The 21,621-nt window shown below is 36.8% G+C and overlaps 2 protein-coding genes across 3 annotated transcripts; one reads left to right on the top strand and one right to left on the bottom strand.

The window, feature by feature from the left end:
* The first annotated feature begins 478 nt into the window (after positions 1 to 478).
* On the top strand, positions 479 to 8,748 carry LOC119799514 (small cell adhesion glycoprotein-like). Of its 2 annotated transcripts, XM_038309449.1 has the most exons (7): positions 480 to 711; positions 1,036 to 1,068; positions 4,997 to 5,029; positions 6,213 to 6,263; positions 6,333 to 6,386; positions 7,908 to 7,955; positions 8,037 to 8,748. In XM_038309449.1, exons 2-7 carry the CDS (start codon positions 1,062 to 1,064, stop codon positions 8,207 to 8,209), a joined length of 366 nt encoding a protein of 121 aa, XP_038165377.1. In that variant the 5' UTR covers positions 480 to 711; positions 1,036 to 1,061; the 3' UTR covers positions 8,210 to 8,748. The 2 variants fall into 2 exon arrangements, with proteins under 2 accessions (XP_038165378.1, XP_038165377.1); XM_038309450.1 differs by lacking the exon at positions 4,997 to 5,029 and having other exon boundaries at positions 479 to 711.
* Positions 8,749 to 15,853: 7,105 nt separating this feature from the next.
* dazap2 (DAZ associated protein 2) lies at positions 15,854 to 21,351 on the bottom strand. The gene is made up of 4 exons (XM_038309305.1): positions 21,195 to 21,351; positions 18,960 to 19,078; positions 18,615 to 18,863; positions 15,854 to 18,529 (listed from the first exon to the last, which is right to left on the bottom strand). Exons 1-4 carry the CDS (start codon positions 21,205 to 21,207, stop codon positions 18,401 to 18,403), a joined length of 510 nt encoding a protein of 169 aa, XP_038165233.1. The 5' UTR covers positions 21,208 to 21,351; the 3' UTR covers positions 15,854 to 18,400.
* Between the last annotated feature and the right edge of the window lie 270 nt (positions 21,352 to 21,621).

Below are 21,621 nucleotides of genomic sequence, written 5' to 3'. Positions count from 1 at the left end.
ATAAATGTAATGCACATACATATGAAACACAATGGGAATGTCGAAGTTTCTCAATTAAGTCAAATAGAGCACTTTGGGAATCAATTAATCTTATCTATCTATCTATCTATCTATCTATCTATCTATCTATCTATCTATCTATCTCTCTCTCTCTCTCTCTCTCTCTCTCTCTCTCTCTCTCTCTCTCTCTCTCTCTCTCTCTCTCTCTCTCTCTCTCTCTCTCTCTCTCTCTCTCTCTGTCTGTCTGTCTGTCTGTCTGTCTGTCTGTCTGTCTGTCTGTCTGTCTGTCTGTCTGTCTGTCTGTCTGTCCGTCCGTCCGTCCGTCCGTCCGTCTGTCTGTCTGTCTGTCTGTAAACAGCCATCAGGAAATAGATCCTTAGAAATGATAAAGGTGGAGTAGTGCTACTTGTAGGGCCAGTAATGCATCTGTTTTATAGAAGATCTTTGAGTCAAAATGACGAGGAAGGGAGGGGCGGCCGCACAGAGGAGCGTGCCCCTCCCTCCTGACTCACGAGTCTCTCCTCAAACTTTTTGCTCTTACCGTATTTCACTCACGCAGTTTAGTTTTTCCCAGCCGAGTCAGCGAGATTTAAAACCTCAAACTTGGGGAAATACGAACGAGTGTTACGTTTATCCTCTGTCAGAAAGCTAGCCTGTAGAGGCCATTGTTGAGGTTCTGTGTCGATTGTTGAACAGCTGCTGCGCCCTCAGGTAAGCCCAAACAACGGCTGCGGTGAAACAATGGTTGATGGACGGCTGGATGGGGGAGCGGGACGGCTCTATCTGAGAACCGGGCTTTAATACGGAGGATAATCCGCTCTGTGTTTAAACAAGTGAACTGAGAGGAGTGAAAGTAATTAAATGTGGAGGTTTGGCTCTCTTTGAAAGGTCAGAGAAGTTCATCTGGATAGTGAAGTGTGCTGGTAGTGAAGCAGGAAATGTTTATGTCGTTGGAACAGTCGAAGCTGTTAGGAAAAAAATGCCAAAAAGCTGTTAGTAAAGCTGTTATAATCACAATGTGTTCCTTTCTTTCAGGTAGCCAAACAGACCCACCATTCACAATGAATAGTAAGTCTACATTTTGATTAATTTAAGCACATATTGGAATGTTTTTTTAAGATATTTGCCATTTTAATTGTAAAGTAATCTTAGGAAGTATAAATGTTGATCTGAGCTACAGAAGACATGCCCAAAGTTGTACTCATTGGATTTACATGGTTTATGTTTACAAATATCTCTAACACTCCTAATAAGGAATGAATTCCAGGAGCTCTTAAAACGTAGGCAAAAACACCTCACATTTCTGCTGGAAATAACATTTTCACTCATAAAACAAATCATGCTATTACATGAATAAATATGTAAAGTTTTTATAGTTTTTTTTTTTTTTTTTTTTTACCAATTTAAAGCAACTTTGCATAAACCTTTGATCAAAGGTTTGATGGAGATATATTTAAAGGTTAGTGGAGGATTTTCGCAAATATTTTAAAAGACTCGCTCTCTTCCTCAATCACTATATAGAGCAGGGACTAACCATATAGTGGACTTTATAGCGAACTCGTTAGCTTACAGTTCGGACAGATGATCACTGATTTTTACTCTGTTGATCACGTAACTCCTCCTCTATTAGTCGCTGCTGTGAGGTAGCGATAGCCTATGGCAACAGTGGGCTGCTGTGACAGCAAATCCCATAATGCTTTGTGAGGAGAGCTCTCCATGCGAAACATTCTGATCTGCCTTAAGGCCGGGTTATACTTCTGCAACCACAAACATCAAATGTCTCTTGCGTCTGGTCGCAAACCAGTTTTGCTGGTATGTCTCTGCAACGTCGGTCTCGAATTTCTAGGGACGCACAGCAGTTTCCCGCCAAAGCGCTAGGGGGAGCCTATTCGAGAACTTGCGAGAACTTCAGCGGATGGTCACGAGAGCTGCTTTGGCGGCACCTGCGGGAGTGTTTACTTTCCAAAACATGTCCAAGGCATTGCACAAGTGGTTGTACTTCCGAACCTCCTCGATCAACTTTTTGTCGTGGTTATCCATTGTTGTTATTACTTCTCGATTTTTAAAAATGGTGCGCCCCGGCACTGAATCGAGAACGACAACCACACAGACAGCCGAAAAAGCATACCATGCACCAATCACAGCTGCTTTTTGTCTGCGCACTTCCGCCTGAGGTCTGTGCTGGTTTGCTACCGTCTGGCGCGTGGTCAGGATTTTTTTTAAGGTATGCGACGATGGTTGCAGAGCCTCTGCGTGGGGGCGTGGTCACGCACAGAGACAGATTTGACGGTTGTAGAGGCTATGCGTCAGAAGTTTAAATTGGCATTTAGTATTCTTCTCATACACTCTGTAGACACTTTCTTTCTTACGACCCTCAGCCATTTTCAAAGACCAGCAGTGTGAAAGGTGAGCTTCAATGACTGTCTGAAACCGTAGCTCACTACACATAAAGGCCTGGAAGTGCGCATGAGCAGAAAAAGATAGCTAACACGTAGGACGGCCTTACGTAAAAATATCTTCAAAAGAATTGACAGTTAGGAGGACCACTTATTTAGGGGATCCACCTGGAAATAAAAGATCATCCTCTATACCTTTAATCACTCATCCGGAGCCCTTGGCGAGCTGTTCTTTTTTTTCTTTTGAAATTTTCACCTGTGTAAAATCCAGAACACACTGAATCCGATTTTGCTTCTGATCCAACCCTAAATTGTGTCAGGCGAGGTTGTGGCCTTTAGTGCTCGTTGAAAGTAAATGGGGATGATCACACCCAACATGGTTTTACGCAAGGGGTCTTGCATAGCTCTGACTGAGATGGACCCAAGGTCTATTTTAGTCAGACTAAGCAGAAATTCAGCAGCAATTTCATGAGTCTGACAGGAAGAGGGATGCAGATACACAGTAAAACACATCTGCTCTGGGTTAAAATACAAAATAAAATTGCACAGGGAAAGAGTCCGTTTTTGGATCTTTTTCCTTTGAGTGAATAGTAATAAGACAAATTTATCTCTATATATTTATATGGGCACTAAAGCTGGAAGTTACAGGTCTAGCACCCCTAGTGGCTAAAAGCTAATATGGCTTTAATGGTTATATGCTGACCGACTGTTTATAAAATTGGTTTTCCTGGTAGGAGAGATCTTATCTAATTACCGTACTTGAAGAGATCTAAGTAATTGCATAACATAATATATTTACTACATGAAATGGTATATTGAAGTATTATAAAAATCCACAAACTAAAGTTTAGAACAATATTTAGTATTTTTTTAATGTGAGATCTTTATAAAAAGCTTTAAATACAGGCAAACACAAGGTCAACTACATTCCTTGGGTCCTAATTTTCAAACCTTCAACTCTACTTAATGCATCAAGATCACTCAGTCTTTCTTCTTTTCCCAACCTTTTCACAACCTTAACCAGTGAACACCTTATCGTTTGTGTCAATATATTACAATGGCATAAATGAATATGTCATAAAGAGATCAGAGGTCCCTAGCAATTGAGAAAAAAAAAACAGATGGCTAATGCAAACAACCCATATATTATGTGTCTGTCACCACCGCCAGACTCTCTAACTGTGGTGAAATAAAAACCACCTTTGCTTTTTAATGGAAGCTAGAAAATATATCTGCTTGATCAAAACAAATAACATGAACTGTAATCTTATTACCATGGATAAACAAGAAGTTCAGTTTATTGTTTCCCCGTTGGGGATGGGGTGTGCCTTCAGTTACTCTTATTTCACTGCTATGTCACGTTGATTTGGCTTAAATTATGATGGATGCACAGAGTACACAAACTACCAGTGTAGACTACCTCACTGCTTGCAGACAATGCATCTCCAATGGCTTTAACCAAATGAAAATGGCATGACAACATGTAACCAAACCTATCATTCACTGCTATCGTTCACTACTAAACCTGTCATTCACTACTAAGCCTCTATCATTCGTTGCAATCAGCCCAACTTCATAGTCACCACACACAGCTTGGACTTAATGCTGTTTAGTTTTAGGAACTTGTATCTCGGCAGCATCTAGATGGAGAAGAAGCAAGAAATCTCATAAAATAAACAAAGGAAATGCACAGCGAAACTCTGCTAAAAGAGGAATGCCTCAGAGCGGAAAGGCAAAGATGGGAGAAAAGGTTGGAGGGATAAATGCTTCAGTGAAAAGGAAAAGTCAGAAGAACTTTTTAGTAATGTATCATAATGCTTAGGATCTTATATACATGTGTTTTTTTTAGTTTGTTTTAACGAATATAATTATAAGATGTGCACTGCTGTTGAGTTATTAAAGTAACAGTCTTGTGTAATGCAAAAATTTAGCCTAATAGCAAATGGTGTATAATTTAGGGTCTTCAAAAAGGGACTGCATGTCAAAAGCTAATACTTAAAAGCATATATGTGTACTAAGAATAAAAGGATAAAAAAAAAACCTAAAAACATTTACAACAAAACAAATACAAAACTATTAACTTTTGGTCGTGTCTGATAGTGGTGAAGAAAACAAATAACTCTAAAAGTCTCTATTTTATAAGAAATAAAAAATGTGAGGCTGCATCTGCACATTGGTGAAAATCCGACGCCTTTACATATGGGCTGGGCGATTATGGCCTGAAAATTTGATCTATGATTTTATTTTATTTTTTTCCCTACCAAATTTTACAAATTAATTTTATTAATTTAAAGGGCAACAAAATTCACGCTGTGAAACATGCTTGTTTTGAATGAAAGTAGAACAAACTAAATGTTTGCAGCCAGTGATATCACATAGTCAGTTAGGACAAACAAATCTTTATTTTCCAAAAATTAAATCTTTACGAACAGAACACTTTTATCAAGTGTTCGGCTAATTGGTATATCAAAATATACAGTCAGATTATAAATTTGACAAACTTTGTTTTATTTTTCAAAATAAAAACCTGCTTGATCCAAAACATCAAAGAGAGCTATCAGTGACACGACTGATTTTCATCATCTGTTCCTTTCTTTCAGGTAGCCAAACAGACCCACCATTCACAATGAATAGTAAGTCCACATTTTGATTCATTGAAGTACATATTGGGAAGTTTTCCTTGATTATAACTGCCATTTTTCTTTTGTTTTTTATTTTTATTTTTAATGAAGTATTTTGAGGATGTATGAACTCAAGACATAAGCAAAGCTGGACTGCTCGGAGTCCTTGGATTAACATGGCTTATGTTTACAAATGCCTTTAATACAGATTGTAAGAGAGCCCATTCTAATTTTAATGACACTTGTCTATAACTATAGCTGTTTTTATGTAGATCAAAAAGTGTTCTCTATTTGGGCAAATTTTAAAAGTGGTGCTGCTTAAAAACCTTTTAAAAAGCACATTCGTGGTACATTAGATGATGAAACGATCACGTGGGTAAAAGTTAACGCTATTAGAGGTTTAAAAAGTGTAATTCATATAAACTCTTATACTAAAGACTCCAGTATATAAAACAAAGACTGAAAAGATCCAAAAGATAAACAGATAAATGCTTAACTTTAAAATGACATGAAGTGTCAAACAGACTAACTAATTAGCCTTAAAACGGATAAGAACAAGTAGAATAGAGCAGAAAGGACAATGAGATTTGTTCTGACTAATTTCCCTGAATCACATTCGAGAACAACTTAAATTGAACAAGTTTCCTGATGTAAAACTTATATGGATTTTTATACAATGCATATTTAATGTAGAACTCTTTGGAAACATAACTTTTAAATTTCCATCATGTAATTTAGCAGCAAAAATGTAAATGTTGATTGATAAGTATAGTTTTAGATATTTCCTTCATTTCCAGCTCCTTTCATTTAAAGTACTTGTGAATATTAAATAACAATGAATAAGATTGGAGCCAGTCTGACACCTACTGAAAGCATTAGGTATATAAACTGAATTCAGCCGATCACCATAACTGTCTGTAAATCTGTGTAATGAGCAGATATCAATGAAAAGTTTTAGGTTTTATATCGTTCAACTCTGGATCAAATACATCAGTATAACAAAAATGAAGACATTTTAAGTACAGCTGATTTTTTTTTTTTTCTTTTCTCCCCTTAAAGCCTTTACACTATAGTTTCTCAACATAAATGATGGGTTAAAAATGTTCCAGAAATTATCTGATTCCTTTAGCCTCAACTAAATGTGTTTTTGTTTATTGATTTTGTGATGTTTTAAATGAGCATTTTTATCTCCCAGGTACAGATCTGAACTCGACAATCATGCTTACCGACAAAACCATGATGAGAAGTGAGTGTCTTTTAATCAGATGTGTCACTAAAGTACTGCTTCTTATTAACATATTTTATCTTTGGTCAGATTCGGCTGTTGAGTCGACGTCATTTCCGCCGGCAGACACCACCGTCTTTCAGGGTAACACCTTCACTCCTGATTTTTATTTATTTATTTTTTTTTTATAGTCTAATGTTGGTTCTTTTTCTTTTCTTGATGTACCAACTTAATAATACAGTAGAAGAAGAATGAGCTACCTTACCTTTTAGCAGTGCAACAAAGTGATATAGTTCAAGTTTACATCTAAAATGATTATGGTTTACAGCCACTAATAGCATCTGTTGGTTTATTTAAATTAAAATATTTACAATGAATAAAATGATTTCCTCACAGAGATGTAATCTTTATTGATACCATGTTGATGTAGTCTGCAGTTTATGCTCTTAGTGGTTGGTGGACAATAGACCAGGTGTTACTGCTGTTGAAAGCAAGTACTGGTGCTGTAAAATTAAAATGAGATGTGAGACCATCCTGATCTCGCAAGCTTTCAAGGTTTTACTCGCAGATCAGTCTGGAGACTCTCCGTTAAAGAAAATTTAGAGCCTTTCACCAAACGAACGTCCAATCAGCGTTGGCTTTGAGGCAGGTTGAGGTGTGACGCAACGAGAAGCGCAACAGTTCAGTCTAAAGAACATGGCGGCTTCAGCCGATGAAACTAGCGTTAGCGTTGCTATCGAACAAGTTTTATCGGAATTACAGAGTATTTCTTCACTGAAAGAAGAGCAAAACACTGCTCTGGAGGCTTTTCTCAGAGGAAAAGATGTTTTCGCTCTTCTCTCGACTGGTTTCGGCAAGAGTTTGATCTATCAATTGGCTAGTGCCTGGCTTGTGGTTGTGTTTTCGTCGTCGCTCTGTTAGTATGTCATATGCTTCGTTGATCTGATTGGTTTATTTGGCCCGTCTATCACCAACATAGGCCAATCAGCTAACCAATATTTTCGCCCCTTCCCAAAATTACTTCATCGGAAGGTTTCCAGATGGATATGCAGAGCAAATCCATCTGGCGGAATCAGGTTAGAGAAGCATTGGCTTCAACATTTCCTTGCAGATGAACAGTTAAAAAAAAAATTGGACCGACACTAGCAAATCACACGGCTACCAAACCTTCACTGATTGACATTTGACCGACTTAGATTTTGCGCGTCTCCACCCTCCCTTTAGACTCTGGGTGCTTGATTAGAAAGGAAATGCAAACCTTAATTTAAATGCAAAAAAGGACTTAAGGCCATTGAGCAGCACTGCAGTAGTTTTTCATTTTTTTTGTTTTGGCCCGATAAGACAATTCTAGCGTTTTCAGAATTTGCTTTACACAAGGTTTGTAGCATTTGTAGCCCATTTTTGCGTTTTGTCTGTGTGTGCTGGCGCTTAAAGCCCTGACATCTGTCAGGATTCCCTCGTTGTGAATCGCCTCCCAAACACTTGAATGGTCTCTTCTCAAGGCTGTGGCTATCTATGTTGCTTGTGCGTCTCATACATCCTCATTTTTCCCCTCCTCTAAACTTTTCCAATAATTTCTTTGCATCTCCTACCAACAGTCAAATTATTAACCTTTTTTGTGGCTAATTTTTGTTTTAAAAATCAGTTTTGATTTTCTTCCCACAGTGGTAACAACAGTCGCCCCTGCAAGTTCAGACAGTGCACTAATTGCTGGTATCAGTTTACTCTTTCCAGTTACTTTCTTTTATCACTTTGAGGATATGGTTGGGTTCTAAATTCACTCTTTTATTTCAGTGGTGATAGTCATCATCCTGCTGACGTTTGCTGTTTTCGCGTTCCTGCTGTACCGGTATCTGTGCCACAACAAAGGCGACTACAGGACGACGGGGGAGCTGGCCCCAGGAGAGGATCCCGACGAGGATTTTGGAAACCAGGCTGGAAGTGAAAAGAAGGAATACTTTATATGAACCTAGAAGAAAAGTGGTGCTAATGGTAAAAAGAAAGCTATGGCTGCGGGATTATTTTATTGGAGGCTGCTACTGGCTGTTCACTTTTCAGGGGAAGCAGGGGTGTTGAGAAACTGTCCATGAGTGAAACCAAAGACAGGAGCAGGGGTGTAGCAGCCTTGAATGTTGATGGATGTGAAGCAGCTGAAAGATAACAGGCAGAAAACTAAAGCTTGCTTTCAAGCAGGTGGTGGGATTTTAAATATGTCTCAGAGTCGGAAACACGCAGCAGCCGCCACAATCTAAGATGGAGCCGTTGTTATTATTAGAAGCCATGTTTTAGTTTCTCACCTGCTCCCAGAGATTTACCATACTTCTCTCAATCTTTAAGGCGTGCTGCTGTTTAATTTTGTTTTCTCTCTTGATCTTCTTATTTTTTATTATTTTAAAAGAAATTATGACTGCAAAGCTTTTGTTGCACCTGATCTCGATATACTGTTACTGACACTCCTTATTTTTTACTGTATGGAAGGCAGTAAAGATTGTTTTCAACATGCTAACGTTGTGTGTTTTTTTTTTTTTTTTGTGTTTTTTTTTTTTTTTTTTATATTTCAAAGAAATCTTCATCCATCAAAATTATTTAGTAGTAAAAATAGAAGTTTAGGAAGGTGCCCCCTAACTGCAAAGAACATGTCTTAGGAGAAATAGAATTATGTGAAGTGTGGGAAAAAAAAAAAGGCAATTCAAATGTTTAAAATTAATTCAAATATTGTTTTAGAAAAAGCTGCAGTTTAACAAATAATGCATCTTTCCTCATTGGTTTCTTTACAACTGTGAAGATATATAAGGCAAGACATGATGCTCAAATTCTCCTGTGAAAGGATATTTGGGACTTCTTGTAAAATTTAAGTTACACAAGATTTATTACCAAGTACATGACAAATGAATCTGTTGGACCTGTACACAACTGTCTAGGTGACTGATGGTTCCCAGAATTTAGAAAAAACAGAAACATTCCTGTACCACATTAATCAGTTCTTGAATCCGTGTGCCTGTTGGAGGTAAGCACAAAGATTGCAGGTTGGTTCAAATAAAGTTTAAATAAATTTTTCTATAAACATTCAATAGCTTTAAGTTTCTGGTATTAGTCATATGAGTATTTGGACATGCTCTTGTATTTTTTGTAGGTGCAGTGCTAAAAAGCTAAAGCTGAATTTGCATATCAACTTAAGTGGAATTGAGCAGAGTTCATATCTCAGATGGGAATAAGAACAGCTGAATGCTGTTTATTGTTCACAGATTCTTAATATAAAAAAATATTTAAAATGTTCAAGTTCCCTAATAAGATCCTCTTTTCCAAAAAAATTTTTATAGCATAATTTCTCTTATATAAGGACAACCTATGGTTTCATCTTGTTAAAATTTAATTTCTGTTTTAAGGCACTGTTCATTTAGTGTAAATCTGTGACAACATGCAGCCAATTTCATGCTGCAAAAAGCATTGATGTAGGGTGAAATTTGCGGTACTTGCCTTCAGAAAACATCGCAGCTGTTGGGCACTAATCAGGTTTTTTTTTTTTTTTGCAGAACATCAGTAATAAAGTGATGTTCTGCGAAAAAAGTTTTTTGCTGCACTTTTCTACTGAGCAATTGTCAGTAGAATTAGATACTATTGGCTTTGTTCAAAAATGTGAATAGTCCTAAACATTCTTATCTTCATACTTTGGAGCATGGCATTGAATGTAAAGAAATAACAGTATTTAATTACAACCCTGTCCTCTCTGACCACTTTAAAACAGACCTTCGTTTATATCAATATGACCACTAAACAAGCAACTATGAGGTTGTTATCCTGCAGAAAGGATATAATCATTCATAGGTTTCCTGTTATAAAAATGCTCTGATAATGTTTATAGAAATAATTAAATCTAACCTCAAAAGACCCAACAGCATCCACATGAGATGAAACCAAAAGAGAAAGGCTGTGAACAAGTATTACTTTGACGCATCAATTGAATTTAAGACAAGTAGCAGCCGGATAAGCCTCACTTCATGAAGTTGATCACATCATTAGCTGTCAGTTTGCTGCTCTGTCCATGAACCTATGGAGGGATGTCACCAAACTAGAGATGGAGACACAACAAAGCACCCCAAAATATAATAAACCATACCATCTTTCAAGCATGGTGGTGGGAGATTATGACATGGGATTGTTGTATAGTTATACCTATACAACTTGCCTTTTATTTACCCCTTCTGTAACAAAGAATGTCAAAGATGACGCCACCTGGCTGATCATGTAAAGCAATCTAATAAAAATGGATGAGCCTAAATCCTCTACAATGTATGTGAGTCTATAATACAGGTCTACTGTTTAATTTAACTGTTGCTAAGTTTTCTACAGAGGATCTCAAATAAAAGGAAGTAGCATACTTTATTTCTCAATTTGGCTTTGTTTCTTTTTAAGTAATAATGCAATGCATAGAGATTAATTTCTGCAAAGTGTGATAAATCATTATTACTCAATTTATTTCTTTAATTTTTGTTGTTAATGCAAGGTTTATATTAAACAATATAGGCACCATATTAGAAAAATACAAATAACTGAATAGAAATTGAAGAAATGAAACAAACAGCAACTGATTAAAAAAAAAAATGGATCTATTCCCTTTATTATGTCACAGGAGATCAGTCAATATTGACCAGAAGTTTCCTTTGATGATAAGTCGTTCCAGTACGATACATCTGTTTTTACCACATTTTACTGGTGGGAACATACATTTTCTTTCAGTAATAAAAAAATCATGATTCTCTGGATATATAACTTACATGCACACGTTCTGCCTAAGCAGATATACGTATTTACACAATCCATACACAATGGAAAAATGTGGCTTTCCCATCTAAACATGTATTACAACTATCTTTCATTTAATTTGACCAGAGTTAACCTAGTCCTCATCAACCATTTATATTGGAGGTGCTTCATCCTTGTGTTAATTGTGCTTTTCTACTTTGAAACATGCATTTTTACAGTCTGCCTCCTCCTCAGTGCTGGATTCCTTCTCATGCGCTAGAAGGGCTATATAAAACAGAGAAATATGACCTCTTCCCTCTAGATTCTGCAGTATAATTCTCTTCAGGTATGATAATGGTGGTTCAAATATGATTTGTTTATACTTAGGCATGATGAGATTAACTTAAAAATTCTTAAAAAAAAATGTTTTTAAGGAGGATACTGATCAAATGTAAGAGGATTGCCATCTTTATAAAGGTCTTCCACCTTGTGTACGCCCTTATCTGCCCAACTTCTGAAGCCTCCATAAACTAGAAGAAGTTTCTCCCACATAATGATCTGCATCACACCAATAATCAGTTGTGTTCTTCAAGAAAGGGTTATTTGTCTATTGTTTCTTTACAAGGCTTGCAGAATGTAAATAAAAATCTAACTAAAGTTTTGTCACAACTGCTTGTTCAATTTGAACCCAGGCTGAGGTGCCTCAGTTGAGAAGTAAAACATGGATGAACCCAGTTGTTCACACCAGTAATGCAAACTGAGATTAGGGAGTTGTTTGTTCTTGTTTCTTGGTACTCCAAACACTGCTATTAAGATGCAATTCAACAAGTCAAAAAAATGTTGGAAGAGGAAAAGGAAGTGACTGAAACAAGCAGAAAAACGTAAGTAGATGTGATAAGATTTAAATGGTTTCCCAGACCGGTGCATAGAGGTAGAGTGTGTGACAGTTGTTCAGTATAAAGGCCTGGAAAGACTTTTGCTTCCTGCATGTCTTCCTTCTCCCTACAACCCATTTCCTGTCAGGATACTTTGGAAATAAAGGCCACTTGTGCCTCAAAATAAAAATTAATGAAAAGCATTTTATAGTTCGGTTGAGCCCAAGTCAAGTGTGACATTCACATTCAAATGAGCAGGAAAGATGCACTCAAAATACTTTAGGCCAGACAGCTGCAAATATAGCTAATAGGTTGATTGAAGACATTAACAAATGGGGGCTAACTAGCAAAAACACCCTGTAGTTGCTACAGACAATGCTGCAAATATGGTGTGTGCAGTGAAGATAATGCAGCTCATGCATGTCCGCTGTGTCCCCGCTGTTTCATGTCTGTTTGCTCGAGTGAGGCCTTTTTTTACTTTTCACAAACCAGTTTGCACTTTTGAGACATTTTTGTTTACATCTCAAGTTTAATATGTCCGATTTACAAGTTTGCACTTTGTGTTTAATATGACAGGAAAAAATAAAATACATCAGTGTTTTGAAACACAGTTGTACCACTTTCATAATTGTAAAAACAGATCGAATCGAAATTAATCGATTTAGAACTGTATGAATCAAAATCGAATCGATTCAGGACAGGCGAAAACACCCAGCCCTAGTTGTAATGTATGTTTCCTTTGACTAAAATGGATGGATTAAAAATGTTCAACGAGACGATTCACACCAATTCATCACCTAGTGAGTATTTAGGTCTAAAGACAGTATGGCAGCTGTGATCTCTATTGACAATGCGAACTGATGAATGGAGTCGTGTAGGTTGTACAAAAACGAGAGACTGTTGCCCTCGTCAGTTTTTGTGGATATTGTTATGTTGTCAAAGACCAGAAACACAGTAAACAGATCACTAACACCAGTAGACTCTTCTTTGGGCCGGTGTTGCATTTAACAGTCTGAGAGGGGAACACCACATTTTAAAGGTGGAACTAGTGCTAGAAATATTGGATGAAAATGTTTGAATAAAGGCTGGGTTAATTAGAAACTCTAAAGTGTGTCGACCGACCGGTTCAGCATCATAAACCAAAAGAATAGAAGCAGCAGTTTAGAGAATCCCACATATTTAATAAAAAATATTTTACGGCAAAAGCCAAATTTTTTTTTTTTATATTTTCAGCTTAATCTATCTTATTTCTTAGCATAAAAAGTGCTTAAACCTTAGATCACAACCTTTCTCGCCTTTGACCCAAGCTGCAAGAAACAGGGCTGTAGATTTGAACTCTATGTGATTGGCATAGCAAGCAGATGTGTTTCTTATTTGTGTCATATAAAATACAAAACTCCTTCCATATAGATTTAAAATTTCTCTGTTCCTCTTCATATATTCTTTTAGCTTTTCCTGCCCTGACCCCATGACCACCAGAAGTGAGTAGGTACCAGTTACATTTACATGAGTAATTGTAACTGGTACCTAGTTTACCTTTCTTAACTACCATTTTGTAACACTGCTCTTAACTGAGTACAATTTCTGGCTTTTTAACTCTAGTTACTTGATTAAACGAGGAACAAATAGGTTATCAAAAATGACCCAGATGTCTGGATGTTAAACAAGCTTCATCGTTGAGCTTGTTTTCGCATTTGGGGGTCAAGTGAAAATGCAGTAAACAGTAAACTCTGTTACTGGAAGTTTTTTTTTTTGTCTCTGTTCCAACATGCATTATTGGGTTTAAGTTTTTTATCTTGTACAAACTTCAGCCCAACTTAAGCTTAAAGGTGTGTTAACCTGTCTATGTATAAATGCACATGTAGATCATGTGCAGATAAGTGATTAAGGCTGCTAATTTTTTTTATTTTCCATTGGTGCGGCGGGACAAGAATTGTGTCCATCCATACATGTTCAAGTCACATTTTATCCCAGCTGGGGTCGCGAGAGGTGCTGATGCCTATCTCCTGCTGACTGCGGGCGAGATACATCCTGGACTGGTCGCCGGTCCATCGCAGGGCAACACAGAGACAAGCAGGACAAACACCCATTCACGCAAACGCTCTCACACCTAAGGAGAATTTAGAGAAGCCAATTAACCTAACAGACATCCTTTTGGACTGTAAGATTCCATGCAGAAAGACCCCGGGCCAAGAATCCAACCCAAAACCTTCTTGCTGCAAGGCAGCAGTGCTACCCAGCCCTGTGTCATCAGGTGATAAAACATCCTGGTTTAACTATGTTAATATACCTTCAGTTGAAATAAACCACAGATGTGTTTATCTGTGCTGGAAAGAGGTGTAAAAGAAGAAAGCATTTGCATTTATGAAGGTAAAAGATTTTCAAAATAAAATACACCATAAACGACATTAAAATGAAAACCGGGACAAATCATGAGAAATAAATGGAGCCAAGGTCACAAGATGAGCCTAGGAAACACTCAGAGGAGGAAAACTAACTCAGTGGATGATCATGAACACACTGTTTCCAGGGGGATACATGGTAGTGGCAGCTTCATGCAGTGGAGACGCTCCTCTTCAGGGGATTCACGTAATCCTGAAATAAAACCTGCAAGACGCTAAGAAAGACTCGCAACTTTATGTTCTAAAGATGGAGTGTCAAACCGACTTTTATATCAGATCACCTTGGCATCAAGTCTCTTAAAAGGCCGGTTGAAGCTGTCCAAATAAACACTTGATTTCATTGGTTCATTAATAGAGAGCACATTGCTCTGCCATTTCAACTTTGCTGCTATTTATTATTCAGTTTAACCACTTTAAAATAAGATAGGAATCCATTTTCTGACATTTTTTAACTCTTGATGGCCAGATTTAAGCCACAGGACACAAATTTACCAAATGCTCAAGGGCTTTCAAATTGGGAGGCAAGTATATTCATCTAAATATTTTACAGGTGAATGAGGCATGTACCTGCTTTTAAAATATCATTTTCCAAATATTGGGTTTATATAAATGTGCTCTGCTTTACAAAGATTGTTTTTTTACCCCTTTTTATTAAAACAGGAAGCATGTTTAGTAACGGAACATTGTGTACATTTTAGGGGGAAGTATTTTCTTATTTTTAAATATGGTAAAGAAATAGAATTTAATATACAGTTCTTGGTGAGCATTGAGGTTTGATGTGGGCTCTCGTTCTCAAACATTCACCTAAGTAGGTTAAGAGGGTCGGATCTGTCACTGAATGAGTCATGTGAGCCAGAGCGCTGCTTTACGACAGTCTGCTCCTCCACTTTTTACACGAGCTAAAGGTTGTTGTTAGTTAACCAAACTGCTGTAAAACTCACCTCATCAGACATATTTTTGCTTCTCTGATGTAGGATTTAAGCTTGAAAAAATAAATATATACAGTCAAGTAAAACTATTTGAAAGAGGACCTCCCCTTTAGGGATCAGTGACTTGTTTTTGTCTTTTTCCTAACTTGTTATTGTTGAATGCATGTGTTTCCTTTAGTTAGTTTACCCTTACACCTGCTGCCAAATGCCAGTGAGCCTGAACTGATGCAGATTAGCTATTTAAGGGCTCAATGGTCCACTGGCTCTACCCACTACAGGGTTCAGGATGGTCCTTAATATGGCGGACCCTCTGAGGGAACGGACAGATGAAGAGTTAGTGCTTAGGGGCCTCTTTGGGATTGGGCCCAATAGACAAAGATGCGGAGTAGCCAGCGGTCTTTAAAGGAGCTAAACCTTGAAGTTACAGTTCTAGCGCCCCTAGTGGCTAAAAGTTACAGTGTAGCTAAAAAAAACATCACACAAAACCACAAATAATGAAGAAAATCCTCAGATGTTACTCGTTAACATAAGAAAGTTTTTTACTATTCTACTAAAAGACTGCACAATGCATACAAGAACAAACTTACCACATTTCAAATTTCCAAAATAACCTTTATTCTAAACTTACATTTTAAATTTTAAGTTTAGTATAAAAAAGTTAAGTGCACCTAAGTTCTTTTTTTTTTTTTTTTCCAATGTATTTCACCTTCAACATGTCTCAGCCAACTGTAGTGACACTCATCTCCTTTAGTAATCTTAAAAGATAGAATGTGTACCAAAGTATGCCACATCACTTTAGTACATACACCTATTTTACAAAATATTGTAAAGAGAATCCCTGAACTATAAATGTCCATAATCCTTCAACAAAAAACGTCCCGTTTGCTGGCTGTGGTTGGCATAGCATCTACTGTTCAGCTCAAAGTTTACAGCACTTCATATTGCTGGAATGAAGCCACTATTATGCTGCTTTACAATAGAAGCAGGGATGGAAAAAAAGGAGAATACATCAGGATGGAGTTACAGCTTTAAAGTTTTGATCGCTGTGGTATTTTTCTTTTTAAGCTAAGCTGCCAAAAATAATGGCAGGGTTTTAAAAATTGAATTTGAGACGAGTGCAGAAGAGGTTTCTCTGTCACATCGAAACAATAAAGCAGATTTCCAGAGCGACGATGCAGGATTTTACTAATATTTACGTTGCGTAAATTAGCCACAGCTATTAAAACTTTATATTGTGTCGGATACCCAGAGACACTCATTCACACCACAATGATAAATGCTTACAAATATTAGTTTTGTGGCATCCATAGAGACAACATGTCTAGCTTCAAATACTTTATTTCTGATTGACTCCAAAGATGCTTGAAAGCATAAAAAAAATGACCAAAATAAACATGCTGACAGTCATGTAGCCTCGTTGCATACACTCCCAGGCTTTGCAACAACATGGCACATCTTTACATAGATTTTTTTAAGGAATAAAAATGGACTCAAAACTGTTGAAAGAAAAATTGTCACAGCTTTTTTTTTTTTTTTTTCCAATTTAAAAAGTCATGAAAACAGAATGTAAAGAGATTAGCCCCTTTTGTTTCTGCAACTCCTCAGTTTTACTTAGCAGTGCATTTCAGATAAAAAGTACATTAGCAAAAAGGTGCAAAGTATGCAGCAACTCAAAGATGCAGGTGACCCAAACAAAAAGACACTAAAAGAAAAAAGAAACAAAAAAAAAACTGAAGTCATGGCAGACTGGAGGCTCTAAAGGCCAATGGTGGCACAACTTCATGTTCAAAGATATTCTGCTTTTATTTAATTTTTTTTACACTGTGACAATTAAAATTTAAAGTCACAATTTATTATAAATGCATTGTCTGCTAGATCTTTGGTACAACCAGCTCATTGGTTATACTGTCAAATGTGTTTATTACCCTAACTGCTCGTCTAACTCACTCATGATATTAAAGAAAAAACTAACTGAAACAATAAATGAATTCTTACGAGATGGTTACAATCTTCTAAAATTAATTAGTTTTTAATATATATATTTCTATATATATAATTAAATGTGTAAACAAAAATCAAAAAAACCCCAAAAGCATAACTCTGTAAATCTGAATAATAAATGCGCAGTGATAAACTCTGGGTATCCGACTGTGGAATAGAAACGGGATACATAAAAAGCTAAAAATGTTACACCAACCACTCCTTTCTATTTGTCTTACTATTTGGATTTACTTTAAATTTCTTTCCTTTAAGTTTACTGAAGTTAAGTTGCTTCGCTTCAGGGTAAACCCCCGGTGCTCTTTTTGGCACTCGACTATGTTCATCTACAAGTTGCCCAACAAGGTACAGTAAACCACTTAAGATATTGCATTAACTCTTTACTTAAAGACATTTTTTTTTTTTGCTTTAAATTAAATTTATTTAATTTACAACTGATTGAAATGGAACAATCTCCCAGACAGTTCATTGTGCAACAAATTTATTGTGTTTTTTTTTTTGATACTGTGCAAAAAGACAAGACAAATCTAACTAAATGCATCTAGGATGCTGGTTCTTTTTTTTCTAGATATATAGCAGAGTTAACATTCCCTGACCATCATACTGGTATTTACACAAAACTAGTACACTCCTAATAATTCAACTACACTAGAGAGTTTTTAAAAACAACAAGTGGAGATTTCTTTTAGTTTGCGCTTTGCGACTTTTTAACTTTGTTTGCGTTTTACTTTCACCATAAAGCAGCTAAACTATATAATGTAGGTCTGTTATTTTAACATTTCAGCTAAGTAGTTGTACAGGAATACATGAATATCTCAGTCTCATTTGTGACCATTGGATTAAAGGAGAATATCTCTCCTGAGCAGAAACAGAAGCCTGAAAAAAATAAAAATAATCAAACAGTCCAATCCGGGGCAACCAAAGAATTTTGATCCAGTAAATAATTATGGAGAGACTTGCATTTAAAATCTGTAGGTTTTTTTTCCTCTCAGGCAGTGAGAATTATCATTTCATCTGTAGGTCAGAAGTGGAGTACTGTACCTTTAACAAGGGCTCTAAAATATTACATTCCGTTAGGTGATATCAGTATTGTGGCATGGCCAAGCAGCCTGAAGAGGAAGGCGTATGGAATAAAGAAGGAACTGGGGAATCATCTGGGATGGGGGCACGGCTTAGGTATGAACCGGGAGGGCAGTAGCTGTTAGCTGTTGTTACCAGATGGTATAACCACCACTGGATCCACCCAGGAAGAAGTTATTCTTGCGCTGCGTCATGACAACATTGGCGCCCTGCATGGCAGCCAGCTGAGCCGCGTTAGGGGGATGTCCAGGAGGTGGGGGCTAGAAGAAAAAGAACAGGGTCAGGTAGACAGTCGACCAGAATGGATAACGTCTAAAAATACGGACAACATATATGAACACTCACAGGGATGGAAACGCTGCTGCCGGCTGTGAAACGGGTTCCAGCGTCAAAGCCTCCTTCCACCATCATGGTTGATCCAGGTGGGTAAACGGCTCCCATAGGGTAGTAAGCCATGGGAACATTCTGGCCCATATGACTTAGTTGCATGTGGGGCTGCATTGGCATGTAGACCTGATGGCCAGGGTAGGGAGAGGACATCTGGGGCACCTGACCAGGCACCTGAGGTGGAAGCACATATCTGGGCTGGTATATCTGCACACAAGCACAGATGGAACATAAAAATCAACACTTAGAAAATAGATTTAAATTGTTTTTTTTTCTTCTTCAGCTTTTAAAGGCACCAATTACCTCAGAATATGCAGGGGGGGTGTCTGTGTAAGGAGGTGCCTGAGGAGACATTTGCATAGCAGGAGGGTATACAGGTCCAGTACTCTGTTGAGGGTACACAGACTGCTGTGGATATGAACCTGCAAAACAACACACAAAAAAACTAGTTAAACTCAGAGGACTAACAGAAAATGCCCACATTACTTATTTATACTACTTTGCTTTCATGCTATTTTAATTAATTTTAGTTCTGACTTCACAAATGCGTTTCTTGGCACAATTTTTTGCTAAGGAACTTAAAATCAGCTTTCAATTCAAAGGTACGCTTTTAATCCCTAAGGGAAATAAAACTATTAAAACTCAAATATTTATTTAGCTGCAACATCAATGTTTAATTTCCCTTTGGAAATTGAAGGTCAGGACAAACTGAACAAAAATGACCTTCAAAGTGAAGTAGTATTAAGAAATTATACAACTAACACTTGATAACAGACATATACACCCACAAGATCAAAATCAATTAGAAAATCAATAAATTAATAAAGTTATGCCACTACCTGACTTGCTCTTTAGGCCTCTAGCTAAAGCTGATAATCAGCTAACCAGGCTACTACAGCCTCACTACTAGAACAAACTAACCAACCAACTACTATCTGCTTGTTATATGCATGTTATTTTAGAAACAATGAAATAGCAAACCGGATTATAAAATAGGAAATATATCGTCCTGTGTAGGTCAACAGCAATCCATTCTTTTATTAATCTGTTAATCTATTGATTATTCTTTCAATTCATTTAAAAAGAAATACTTTCATTAATAAATAAACATTTGGAATGTAGAAAAATGGGTTTTATTGCACATTTATATGAATTGTAAATGGCAAAAACATGAAAAAATATAAAATATACAGAGACGTAAATGTTATGATATATTTATAATAAAAAGACTGAATGATAAATGGAAAATGTTTCGTCTTAATGGCTGCTATATGTTAATTATTCTTTGAGCAAATGGCATTTTTTAGAGTCTGTACCATTACTCTAGGTACGATTTGATTCAGTTATATAACAACTTGACAAATATTTTAAAAATCATTCATCATGATTAATCGTTTCATGCTATTAGATTTGTTTTATGCAATGCTACTTTAATTTGGCAGCATTATGTATTTTTTATTTGGCTTAAGATTTTAAATAATTTCATTTAGATCGTATACACTAGTGTGTTATTAGATCATGAGAATGTCAAACCTTAGCGATAAATTATTTAAAGCAGTGACTAAATATGACATTAAGGTTCAATTTCGCTGTTTATTTCAGCCAAATCAAACCACCAGGGTTTTATGAGGAAAAAAAATGATTAAGTGAAGAGGTTAAACTCTTTAATTGGATTAAGTATAGCAAAAAAGTAGCATAAATGGAAAAGTACAGAAACACATTAAAATCAAATAGTGAATATAATTATATAAAAAGCAAACTACCACTTTCTATCCATTTTTTTTTTTGCTTTACATTATGCATTCATATAGCTAATAATAATTAATTGTGACCATTTATTTTAGTCAATGCATTTTAGAAGGTATGGAGACCATTTATCTGTCTATTGACTTCAATTCACTTCTAATGCAAACAGAAACCTGTGATGTTAAATTAATAAAAATAGCATTTAAAAAATCTATTAAATAGATGACAGATTAAAATATTTGATTCTTTGTTCTTGATTTCCGATAAATCGAAACTGTAGGACAGAAGACGCTTAATTTAATGTGAAAGCAAAAACAAAACACCAGCCCTTTGTTTAAGGATGTAACCTGTTTAACCTTCCTTATAATGTAAAATGATCAACTAAACGTTTAAAGCAGGTAGAGACCGTGGGATGGCTGCAGTGAAAGGCGGTATAAACTAAAACATTCCATCAGATTGACCGGAACAGAAGGACACTTCCATGTTAAAAACACCACAGCGAACCAAAACAGACCAGTTATGGCAGCTTTGCCTTTATAAAGGACTGTAGCTAAAAACCAAACACAAACCGGTGGGAATTAAATCAAGAACATTATGAAAATAAATAATGTAGGTATGACAGTTTTTCAGACGCCTTTGGATTCAGTAAGTGAGCTTCTCATACGGCGTCAGTTTATTGTTATGTACGTGAAGTCCGCTTTAGATAACGACAGCCCGTTCGGCTCTACTTCCAACAGCAGCGTCGACCGCCGCGCAGTTAGCTGACAAACTGAACACGCTGCGGTCAAATACCTTTGTTATTCATTGTTGTGGATTGATTCGGAGGCTGGGGAGCATCAGCTTTTACGGAGCTCTGCGTATCTTGTCTCGGCCTTGTTACAGGTTCCGGATTGACACTTCCTTGTTTCTTCCTGTTGTTGTGGAAGTGGTTACGTCACCCGTTCTTTATCTGCGGCGGCACGCACGCACGGTCCGGTCGCACGCCTGCGCCCCCCTCTGGTGGAAGTGGGAAAGTGTTAAAACAAAAAATAAAACCAAGAAAAATACAAGCCTGTAAAATAAAAAAATAAGGGAAAAGTGGATAAATGAACAATTCAACAGGGTATAAAAAATGTATTCAACTAAAAAATGCGTAATCAACCCCAAAGATAAGTGTTTTTGTAAGTTGTAGATGTAGGCAGGCAGCGCCTCTGGAGAAGCCTATAATTTAAAACACTGT

The sequence above is a fragment of the Cyprinodon tularosa genome, unplaced genomic scaffold, assembly GCF_016077235.1.
Source record: "Cyprinodon tularosa strain WSP-4 unplaced genomic scaffold, ASM1607723v1 ctg66, whole genome shotgun sequence".
Taxonomy (NCBI): domain Eukaryota; kingdom Metazoa; phylum Chordata; class Actinopteri; order Cyprinodontiformes; family Cyprinodontidae; genus Cyprinodon; species Cyprinodon tularosa.
The sequence above is the reverse complement of the archived record's forward strand: the minus strand, read 5'-3'. Positions and strand labels throughout refer to the sequence as shown.

Coding starts and splice junctions, on each gene's coding strand:
- LOC119799514 (XM_038309449.1), top strand. Junction 5,030..6,212: donor CCCACCATTCACAATGAATA/GTAAGTCCACAT, acceptor TTTATCTCCCAG/GTACAGATCTGAACTCGACA. Junction 6,387..7,907: donor AGACACCACCGTCTTTCAGG/GTAACACCTTCA, acceptor TTCTTCCCACAG/TGGTAACAACAGTCGCCCCT.
- dazap2 (XM_038309305.1), bottom strand. Junction 18,864..18,959: donor CCCCCCCTGCATATTCTGAG/GTAATTGGTGCC, acceptor GCTTGTGTGCAG/ATATACCAGCCCAGATATGT. Junction 18,530..18,614: donor GCAGCAGCGTTTCCATCCCT/GTGAGTGTTCAT, acceptor TTTTTCTTCTAG/CCCCCACCTCCTGGACATCC.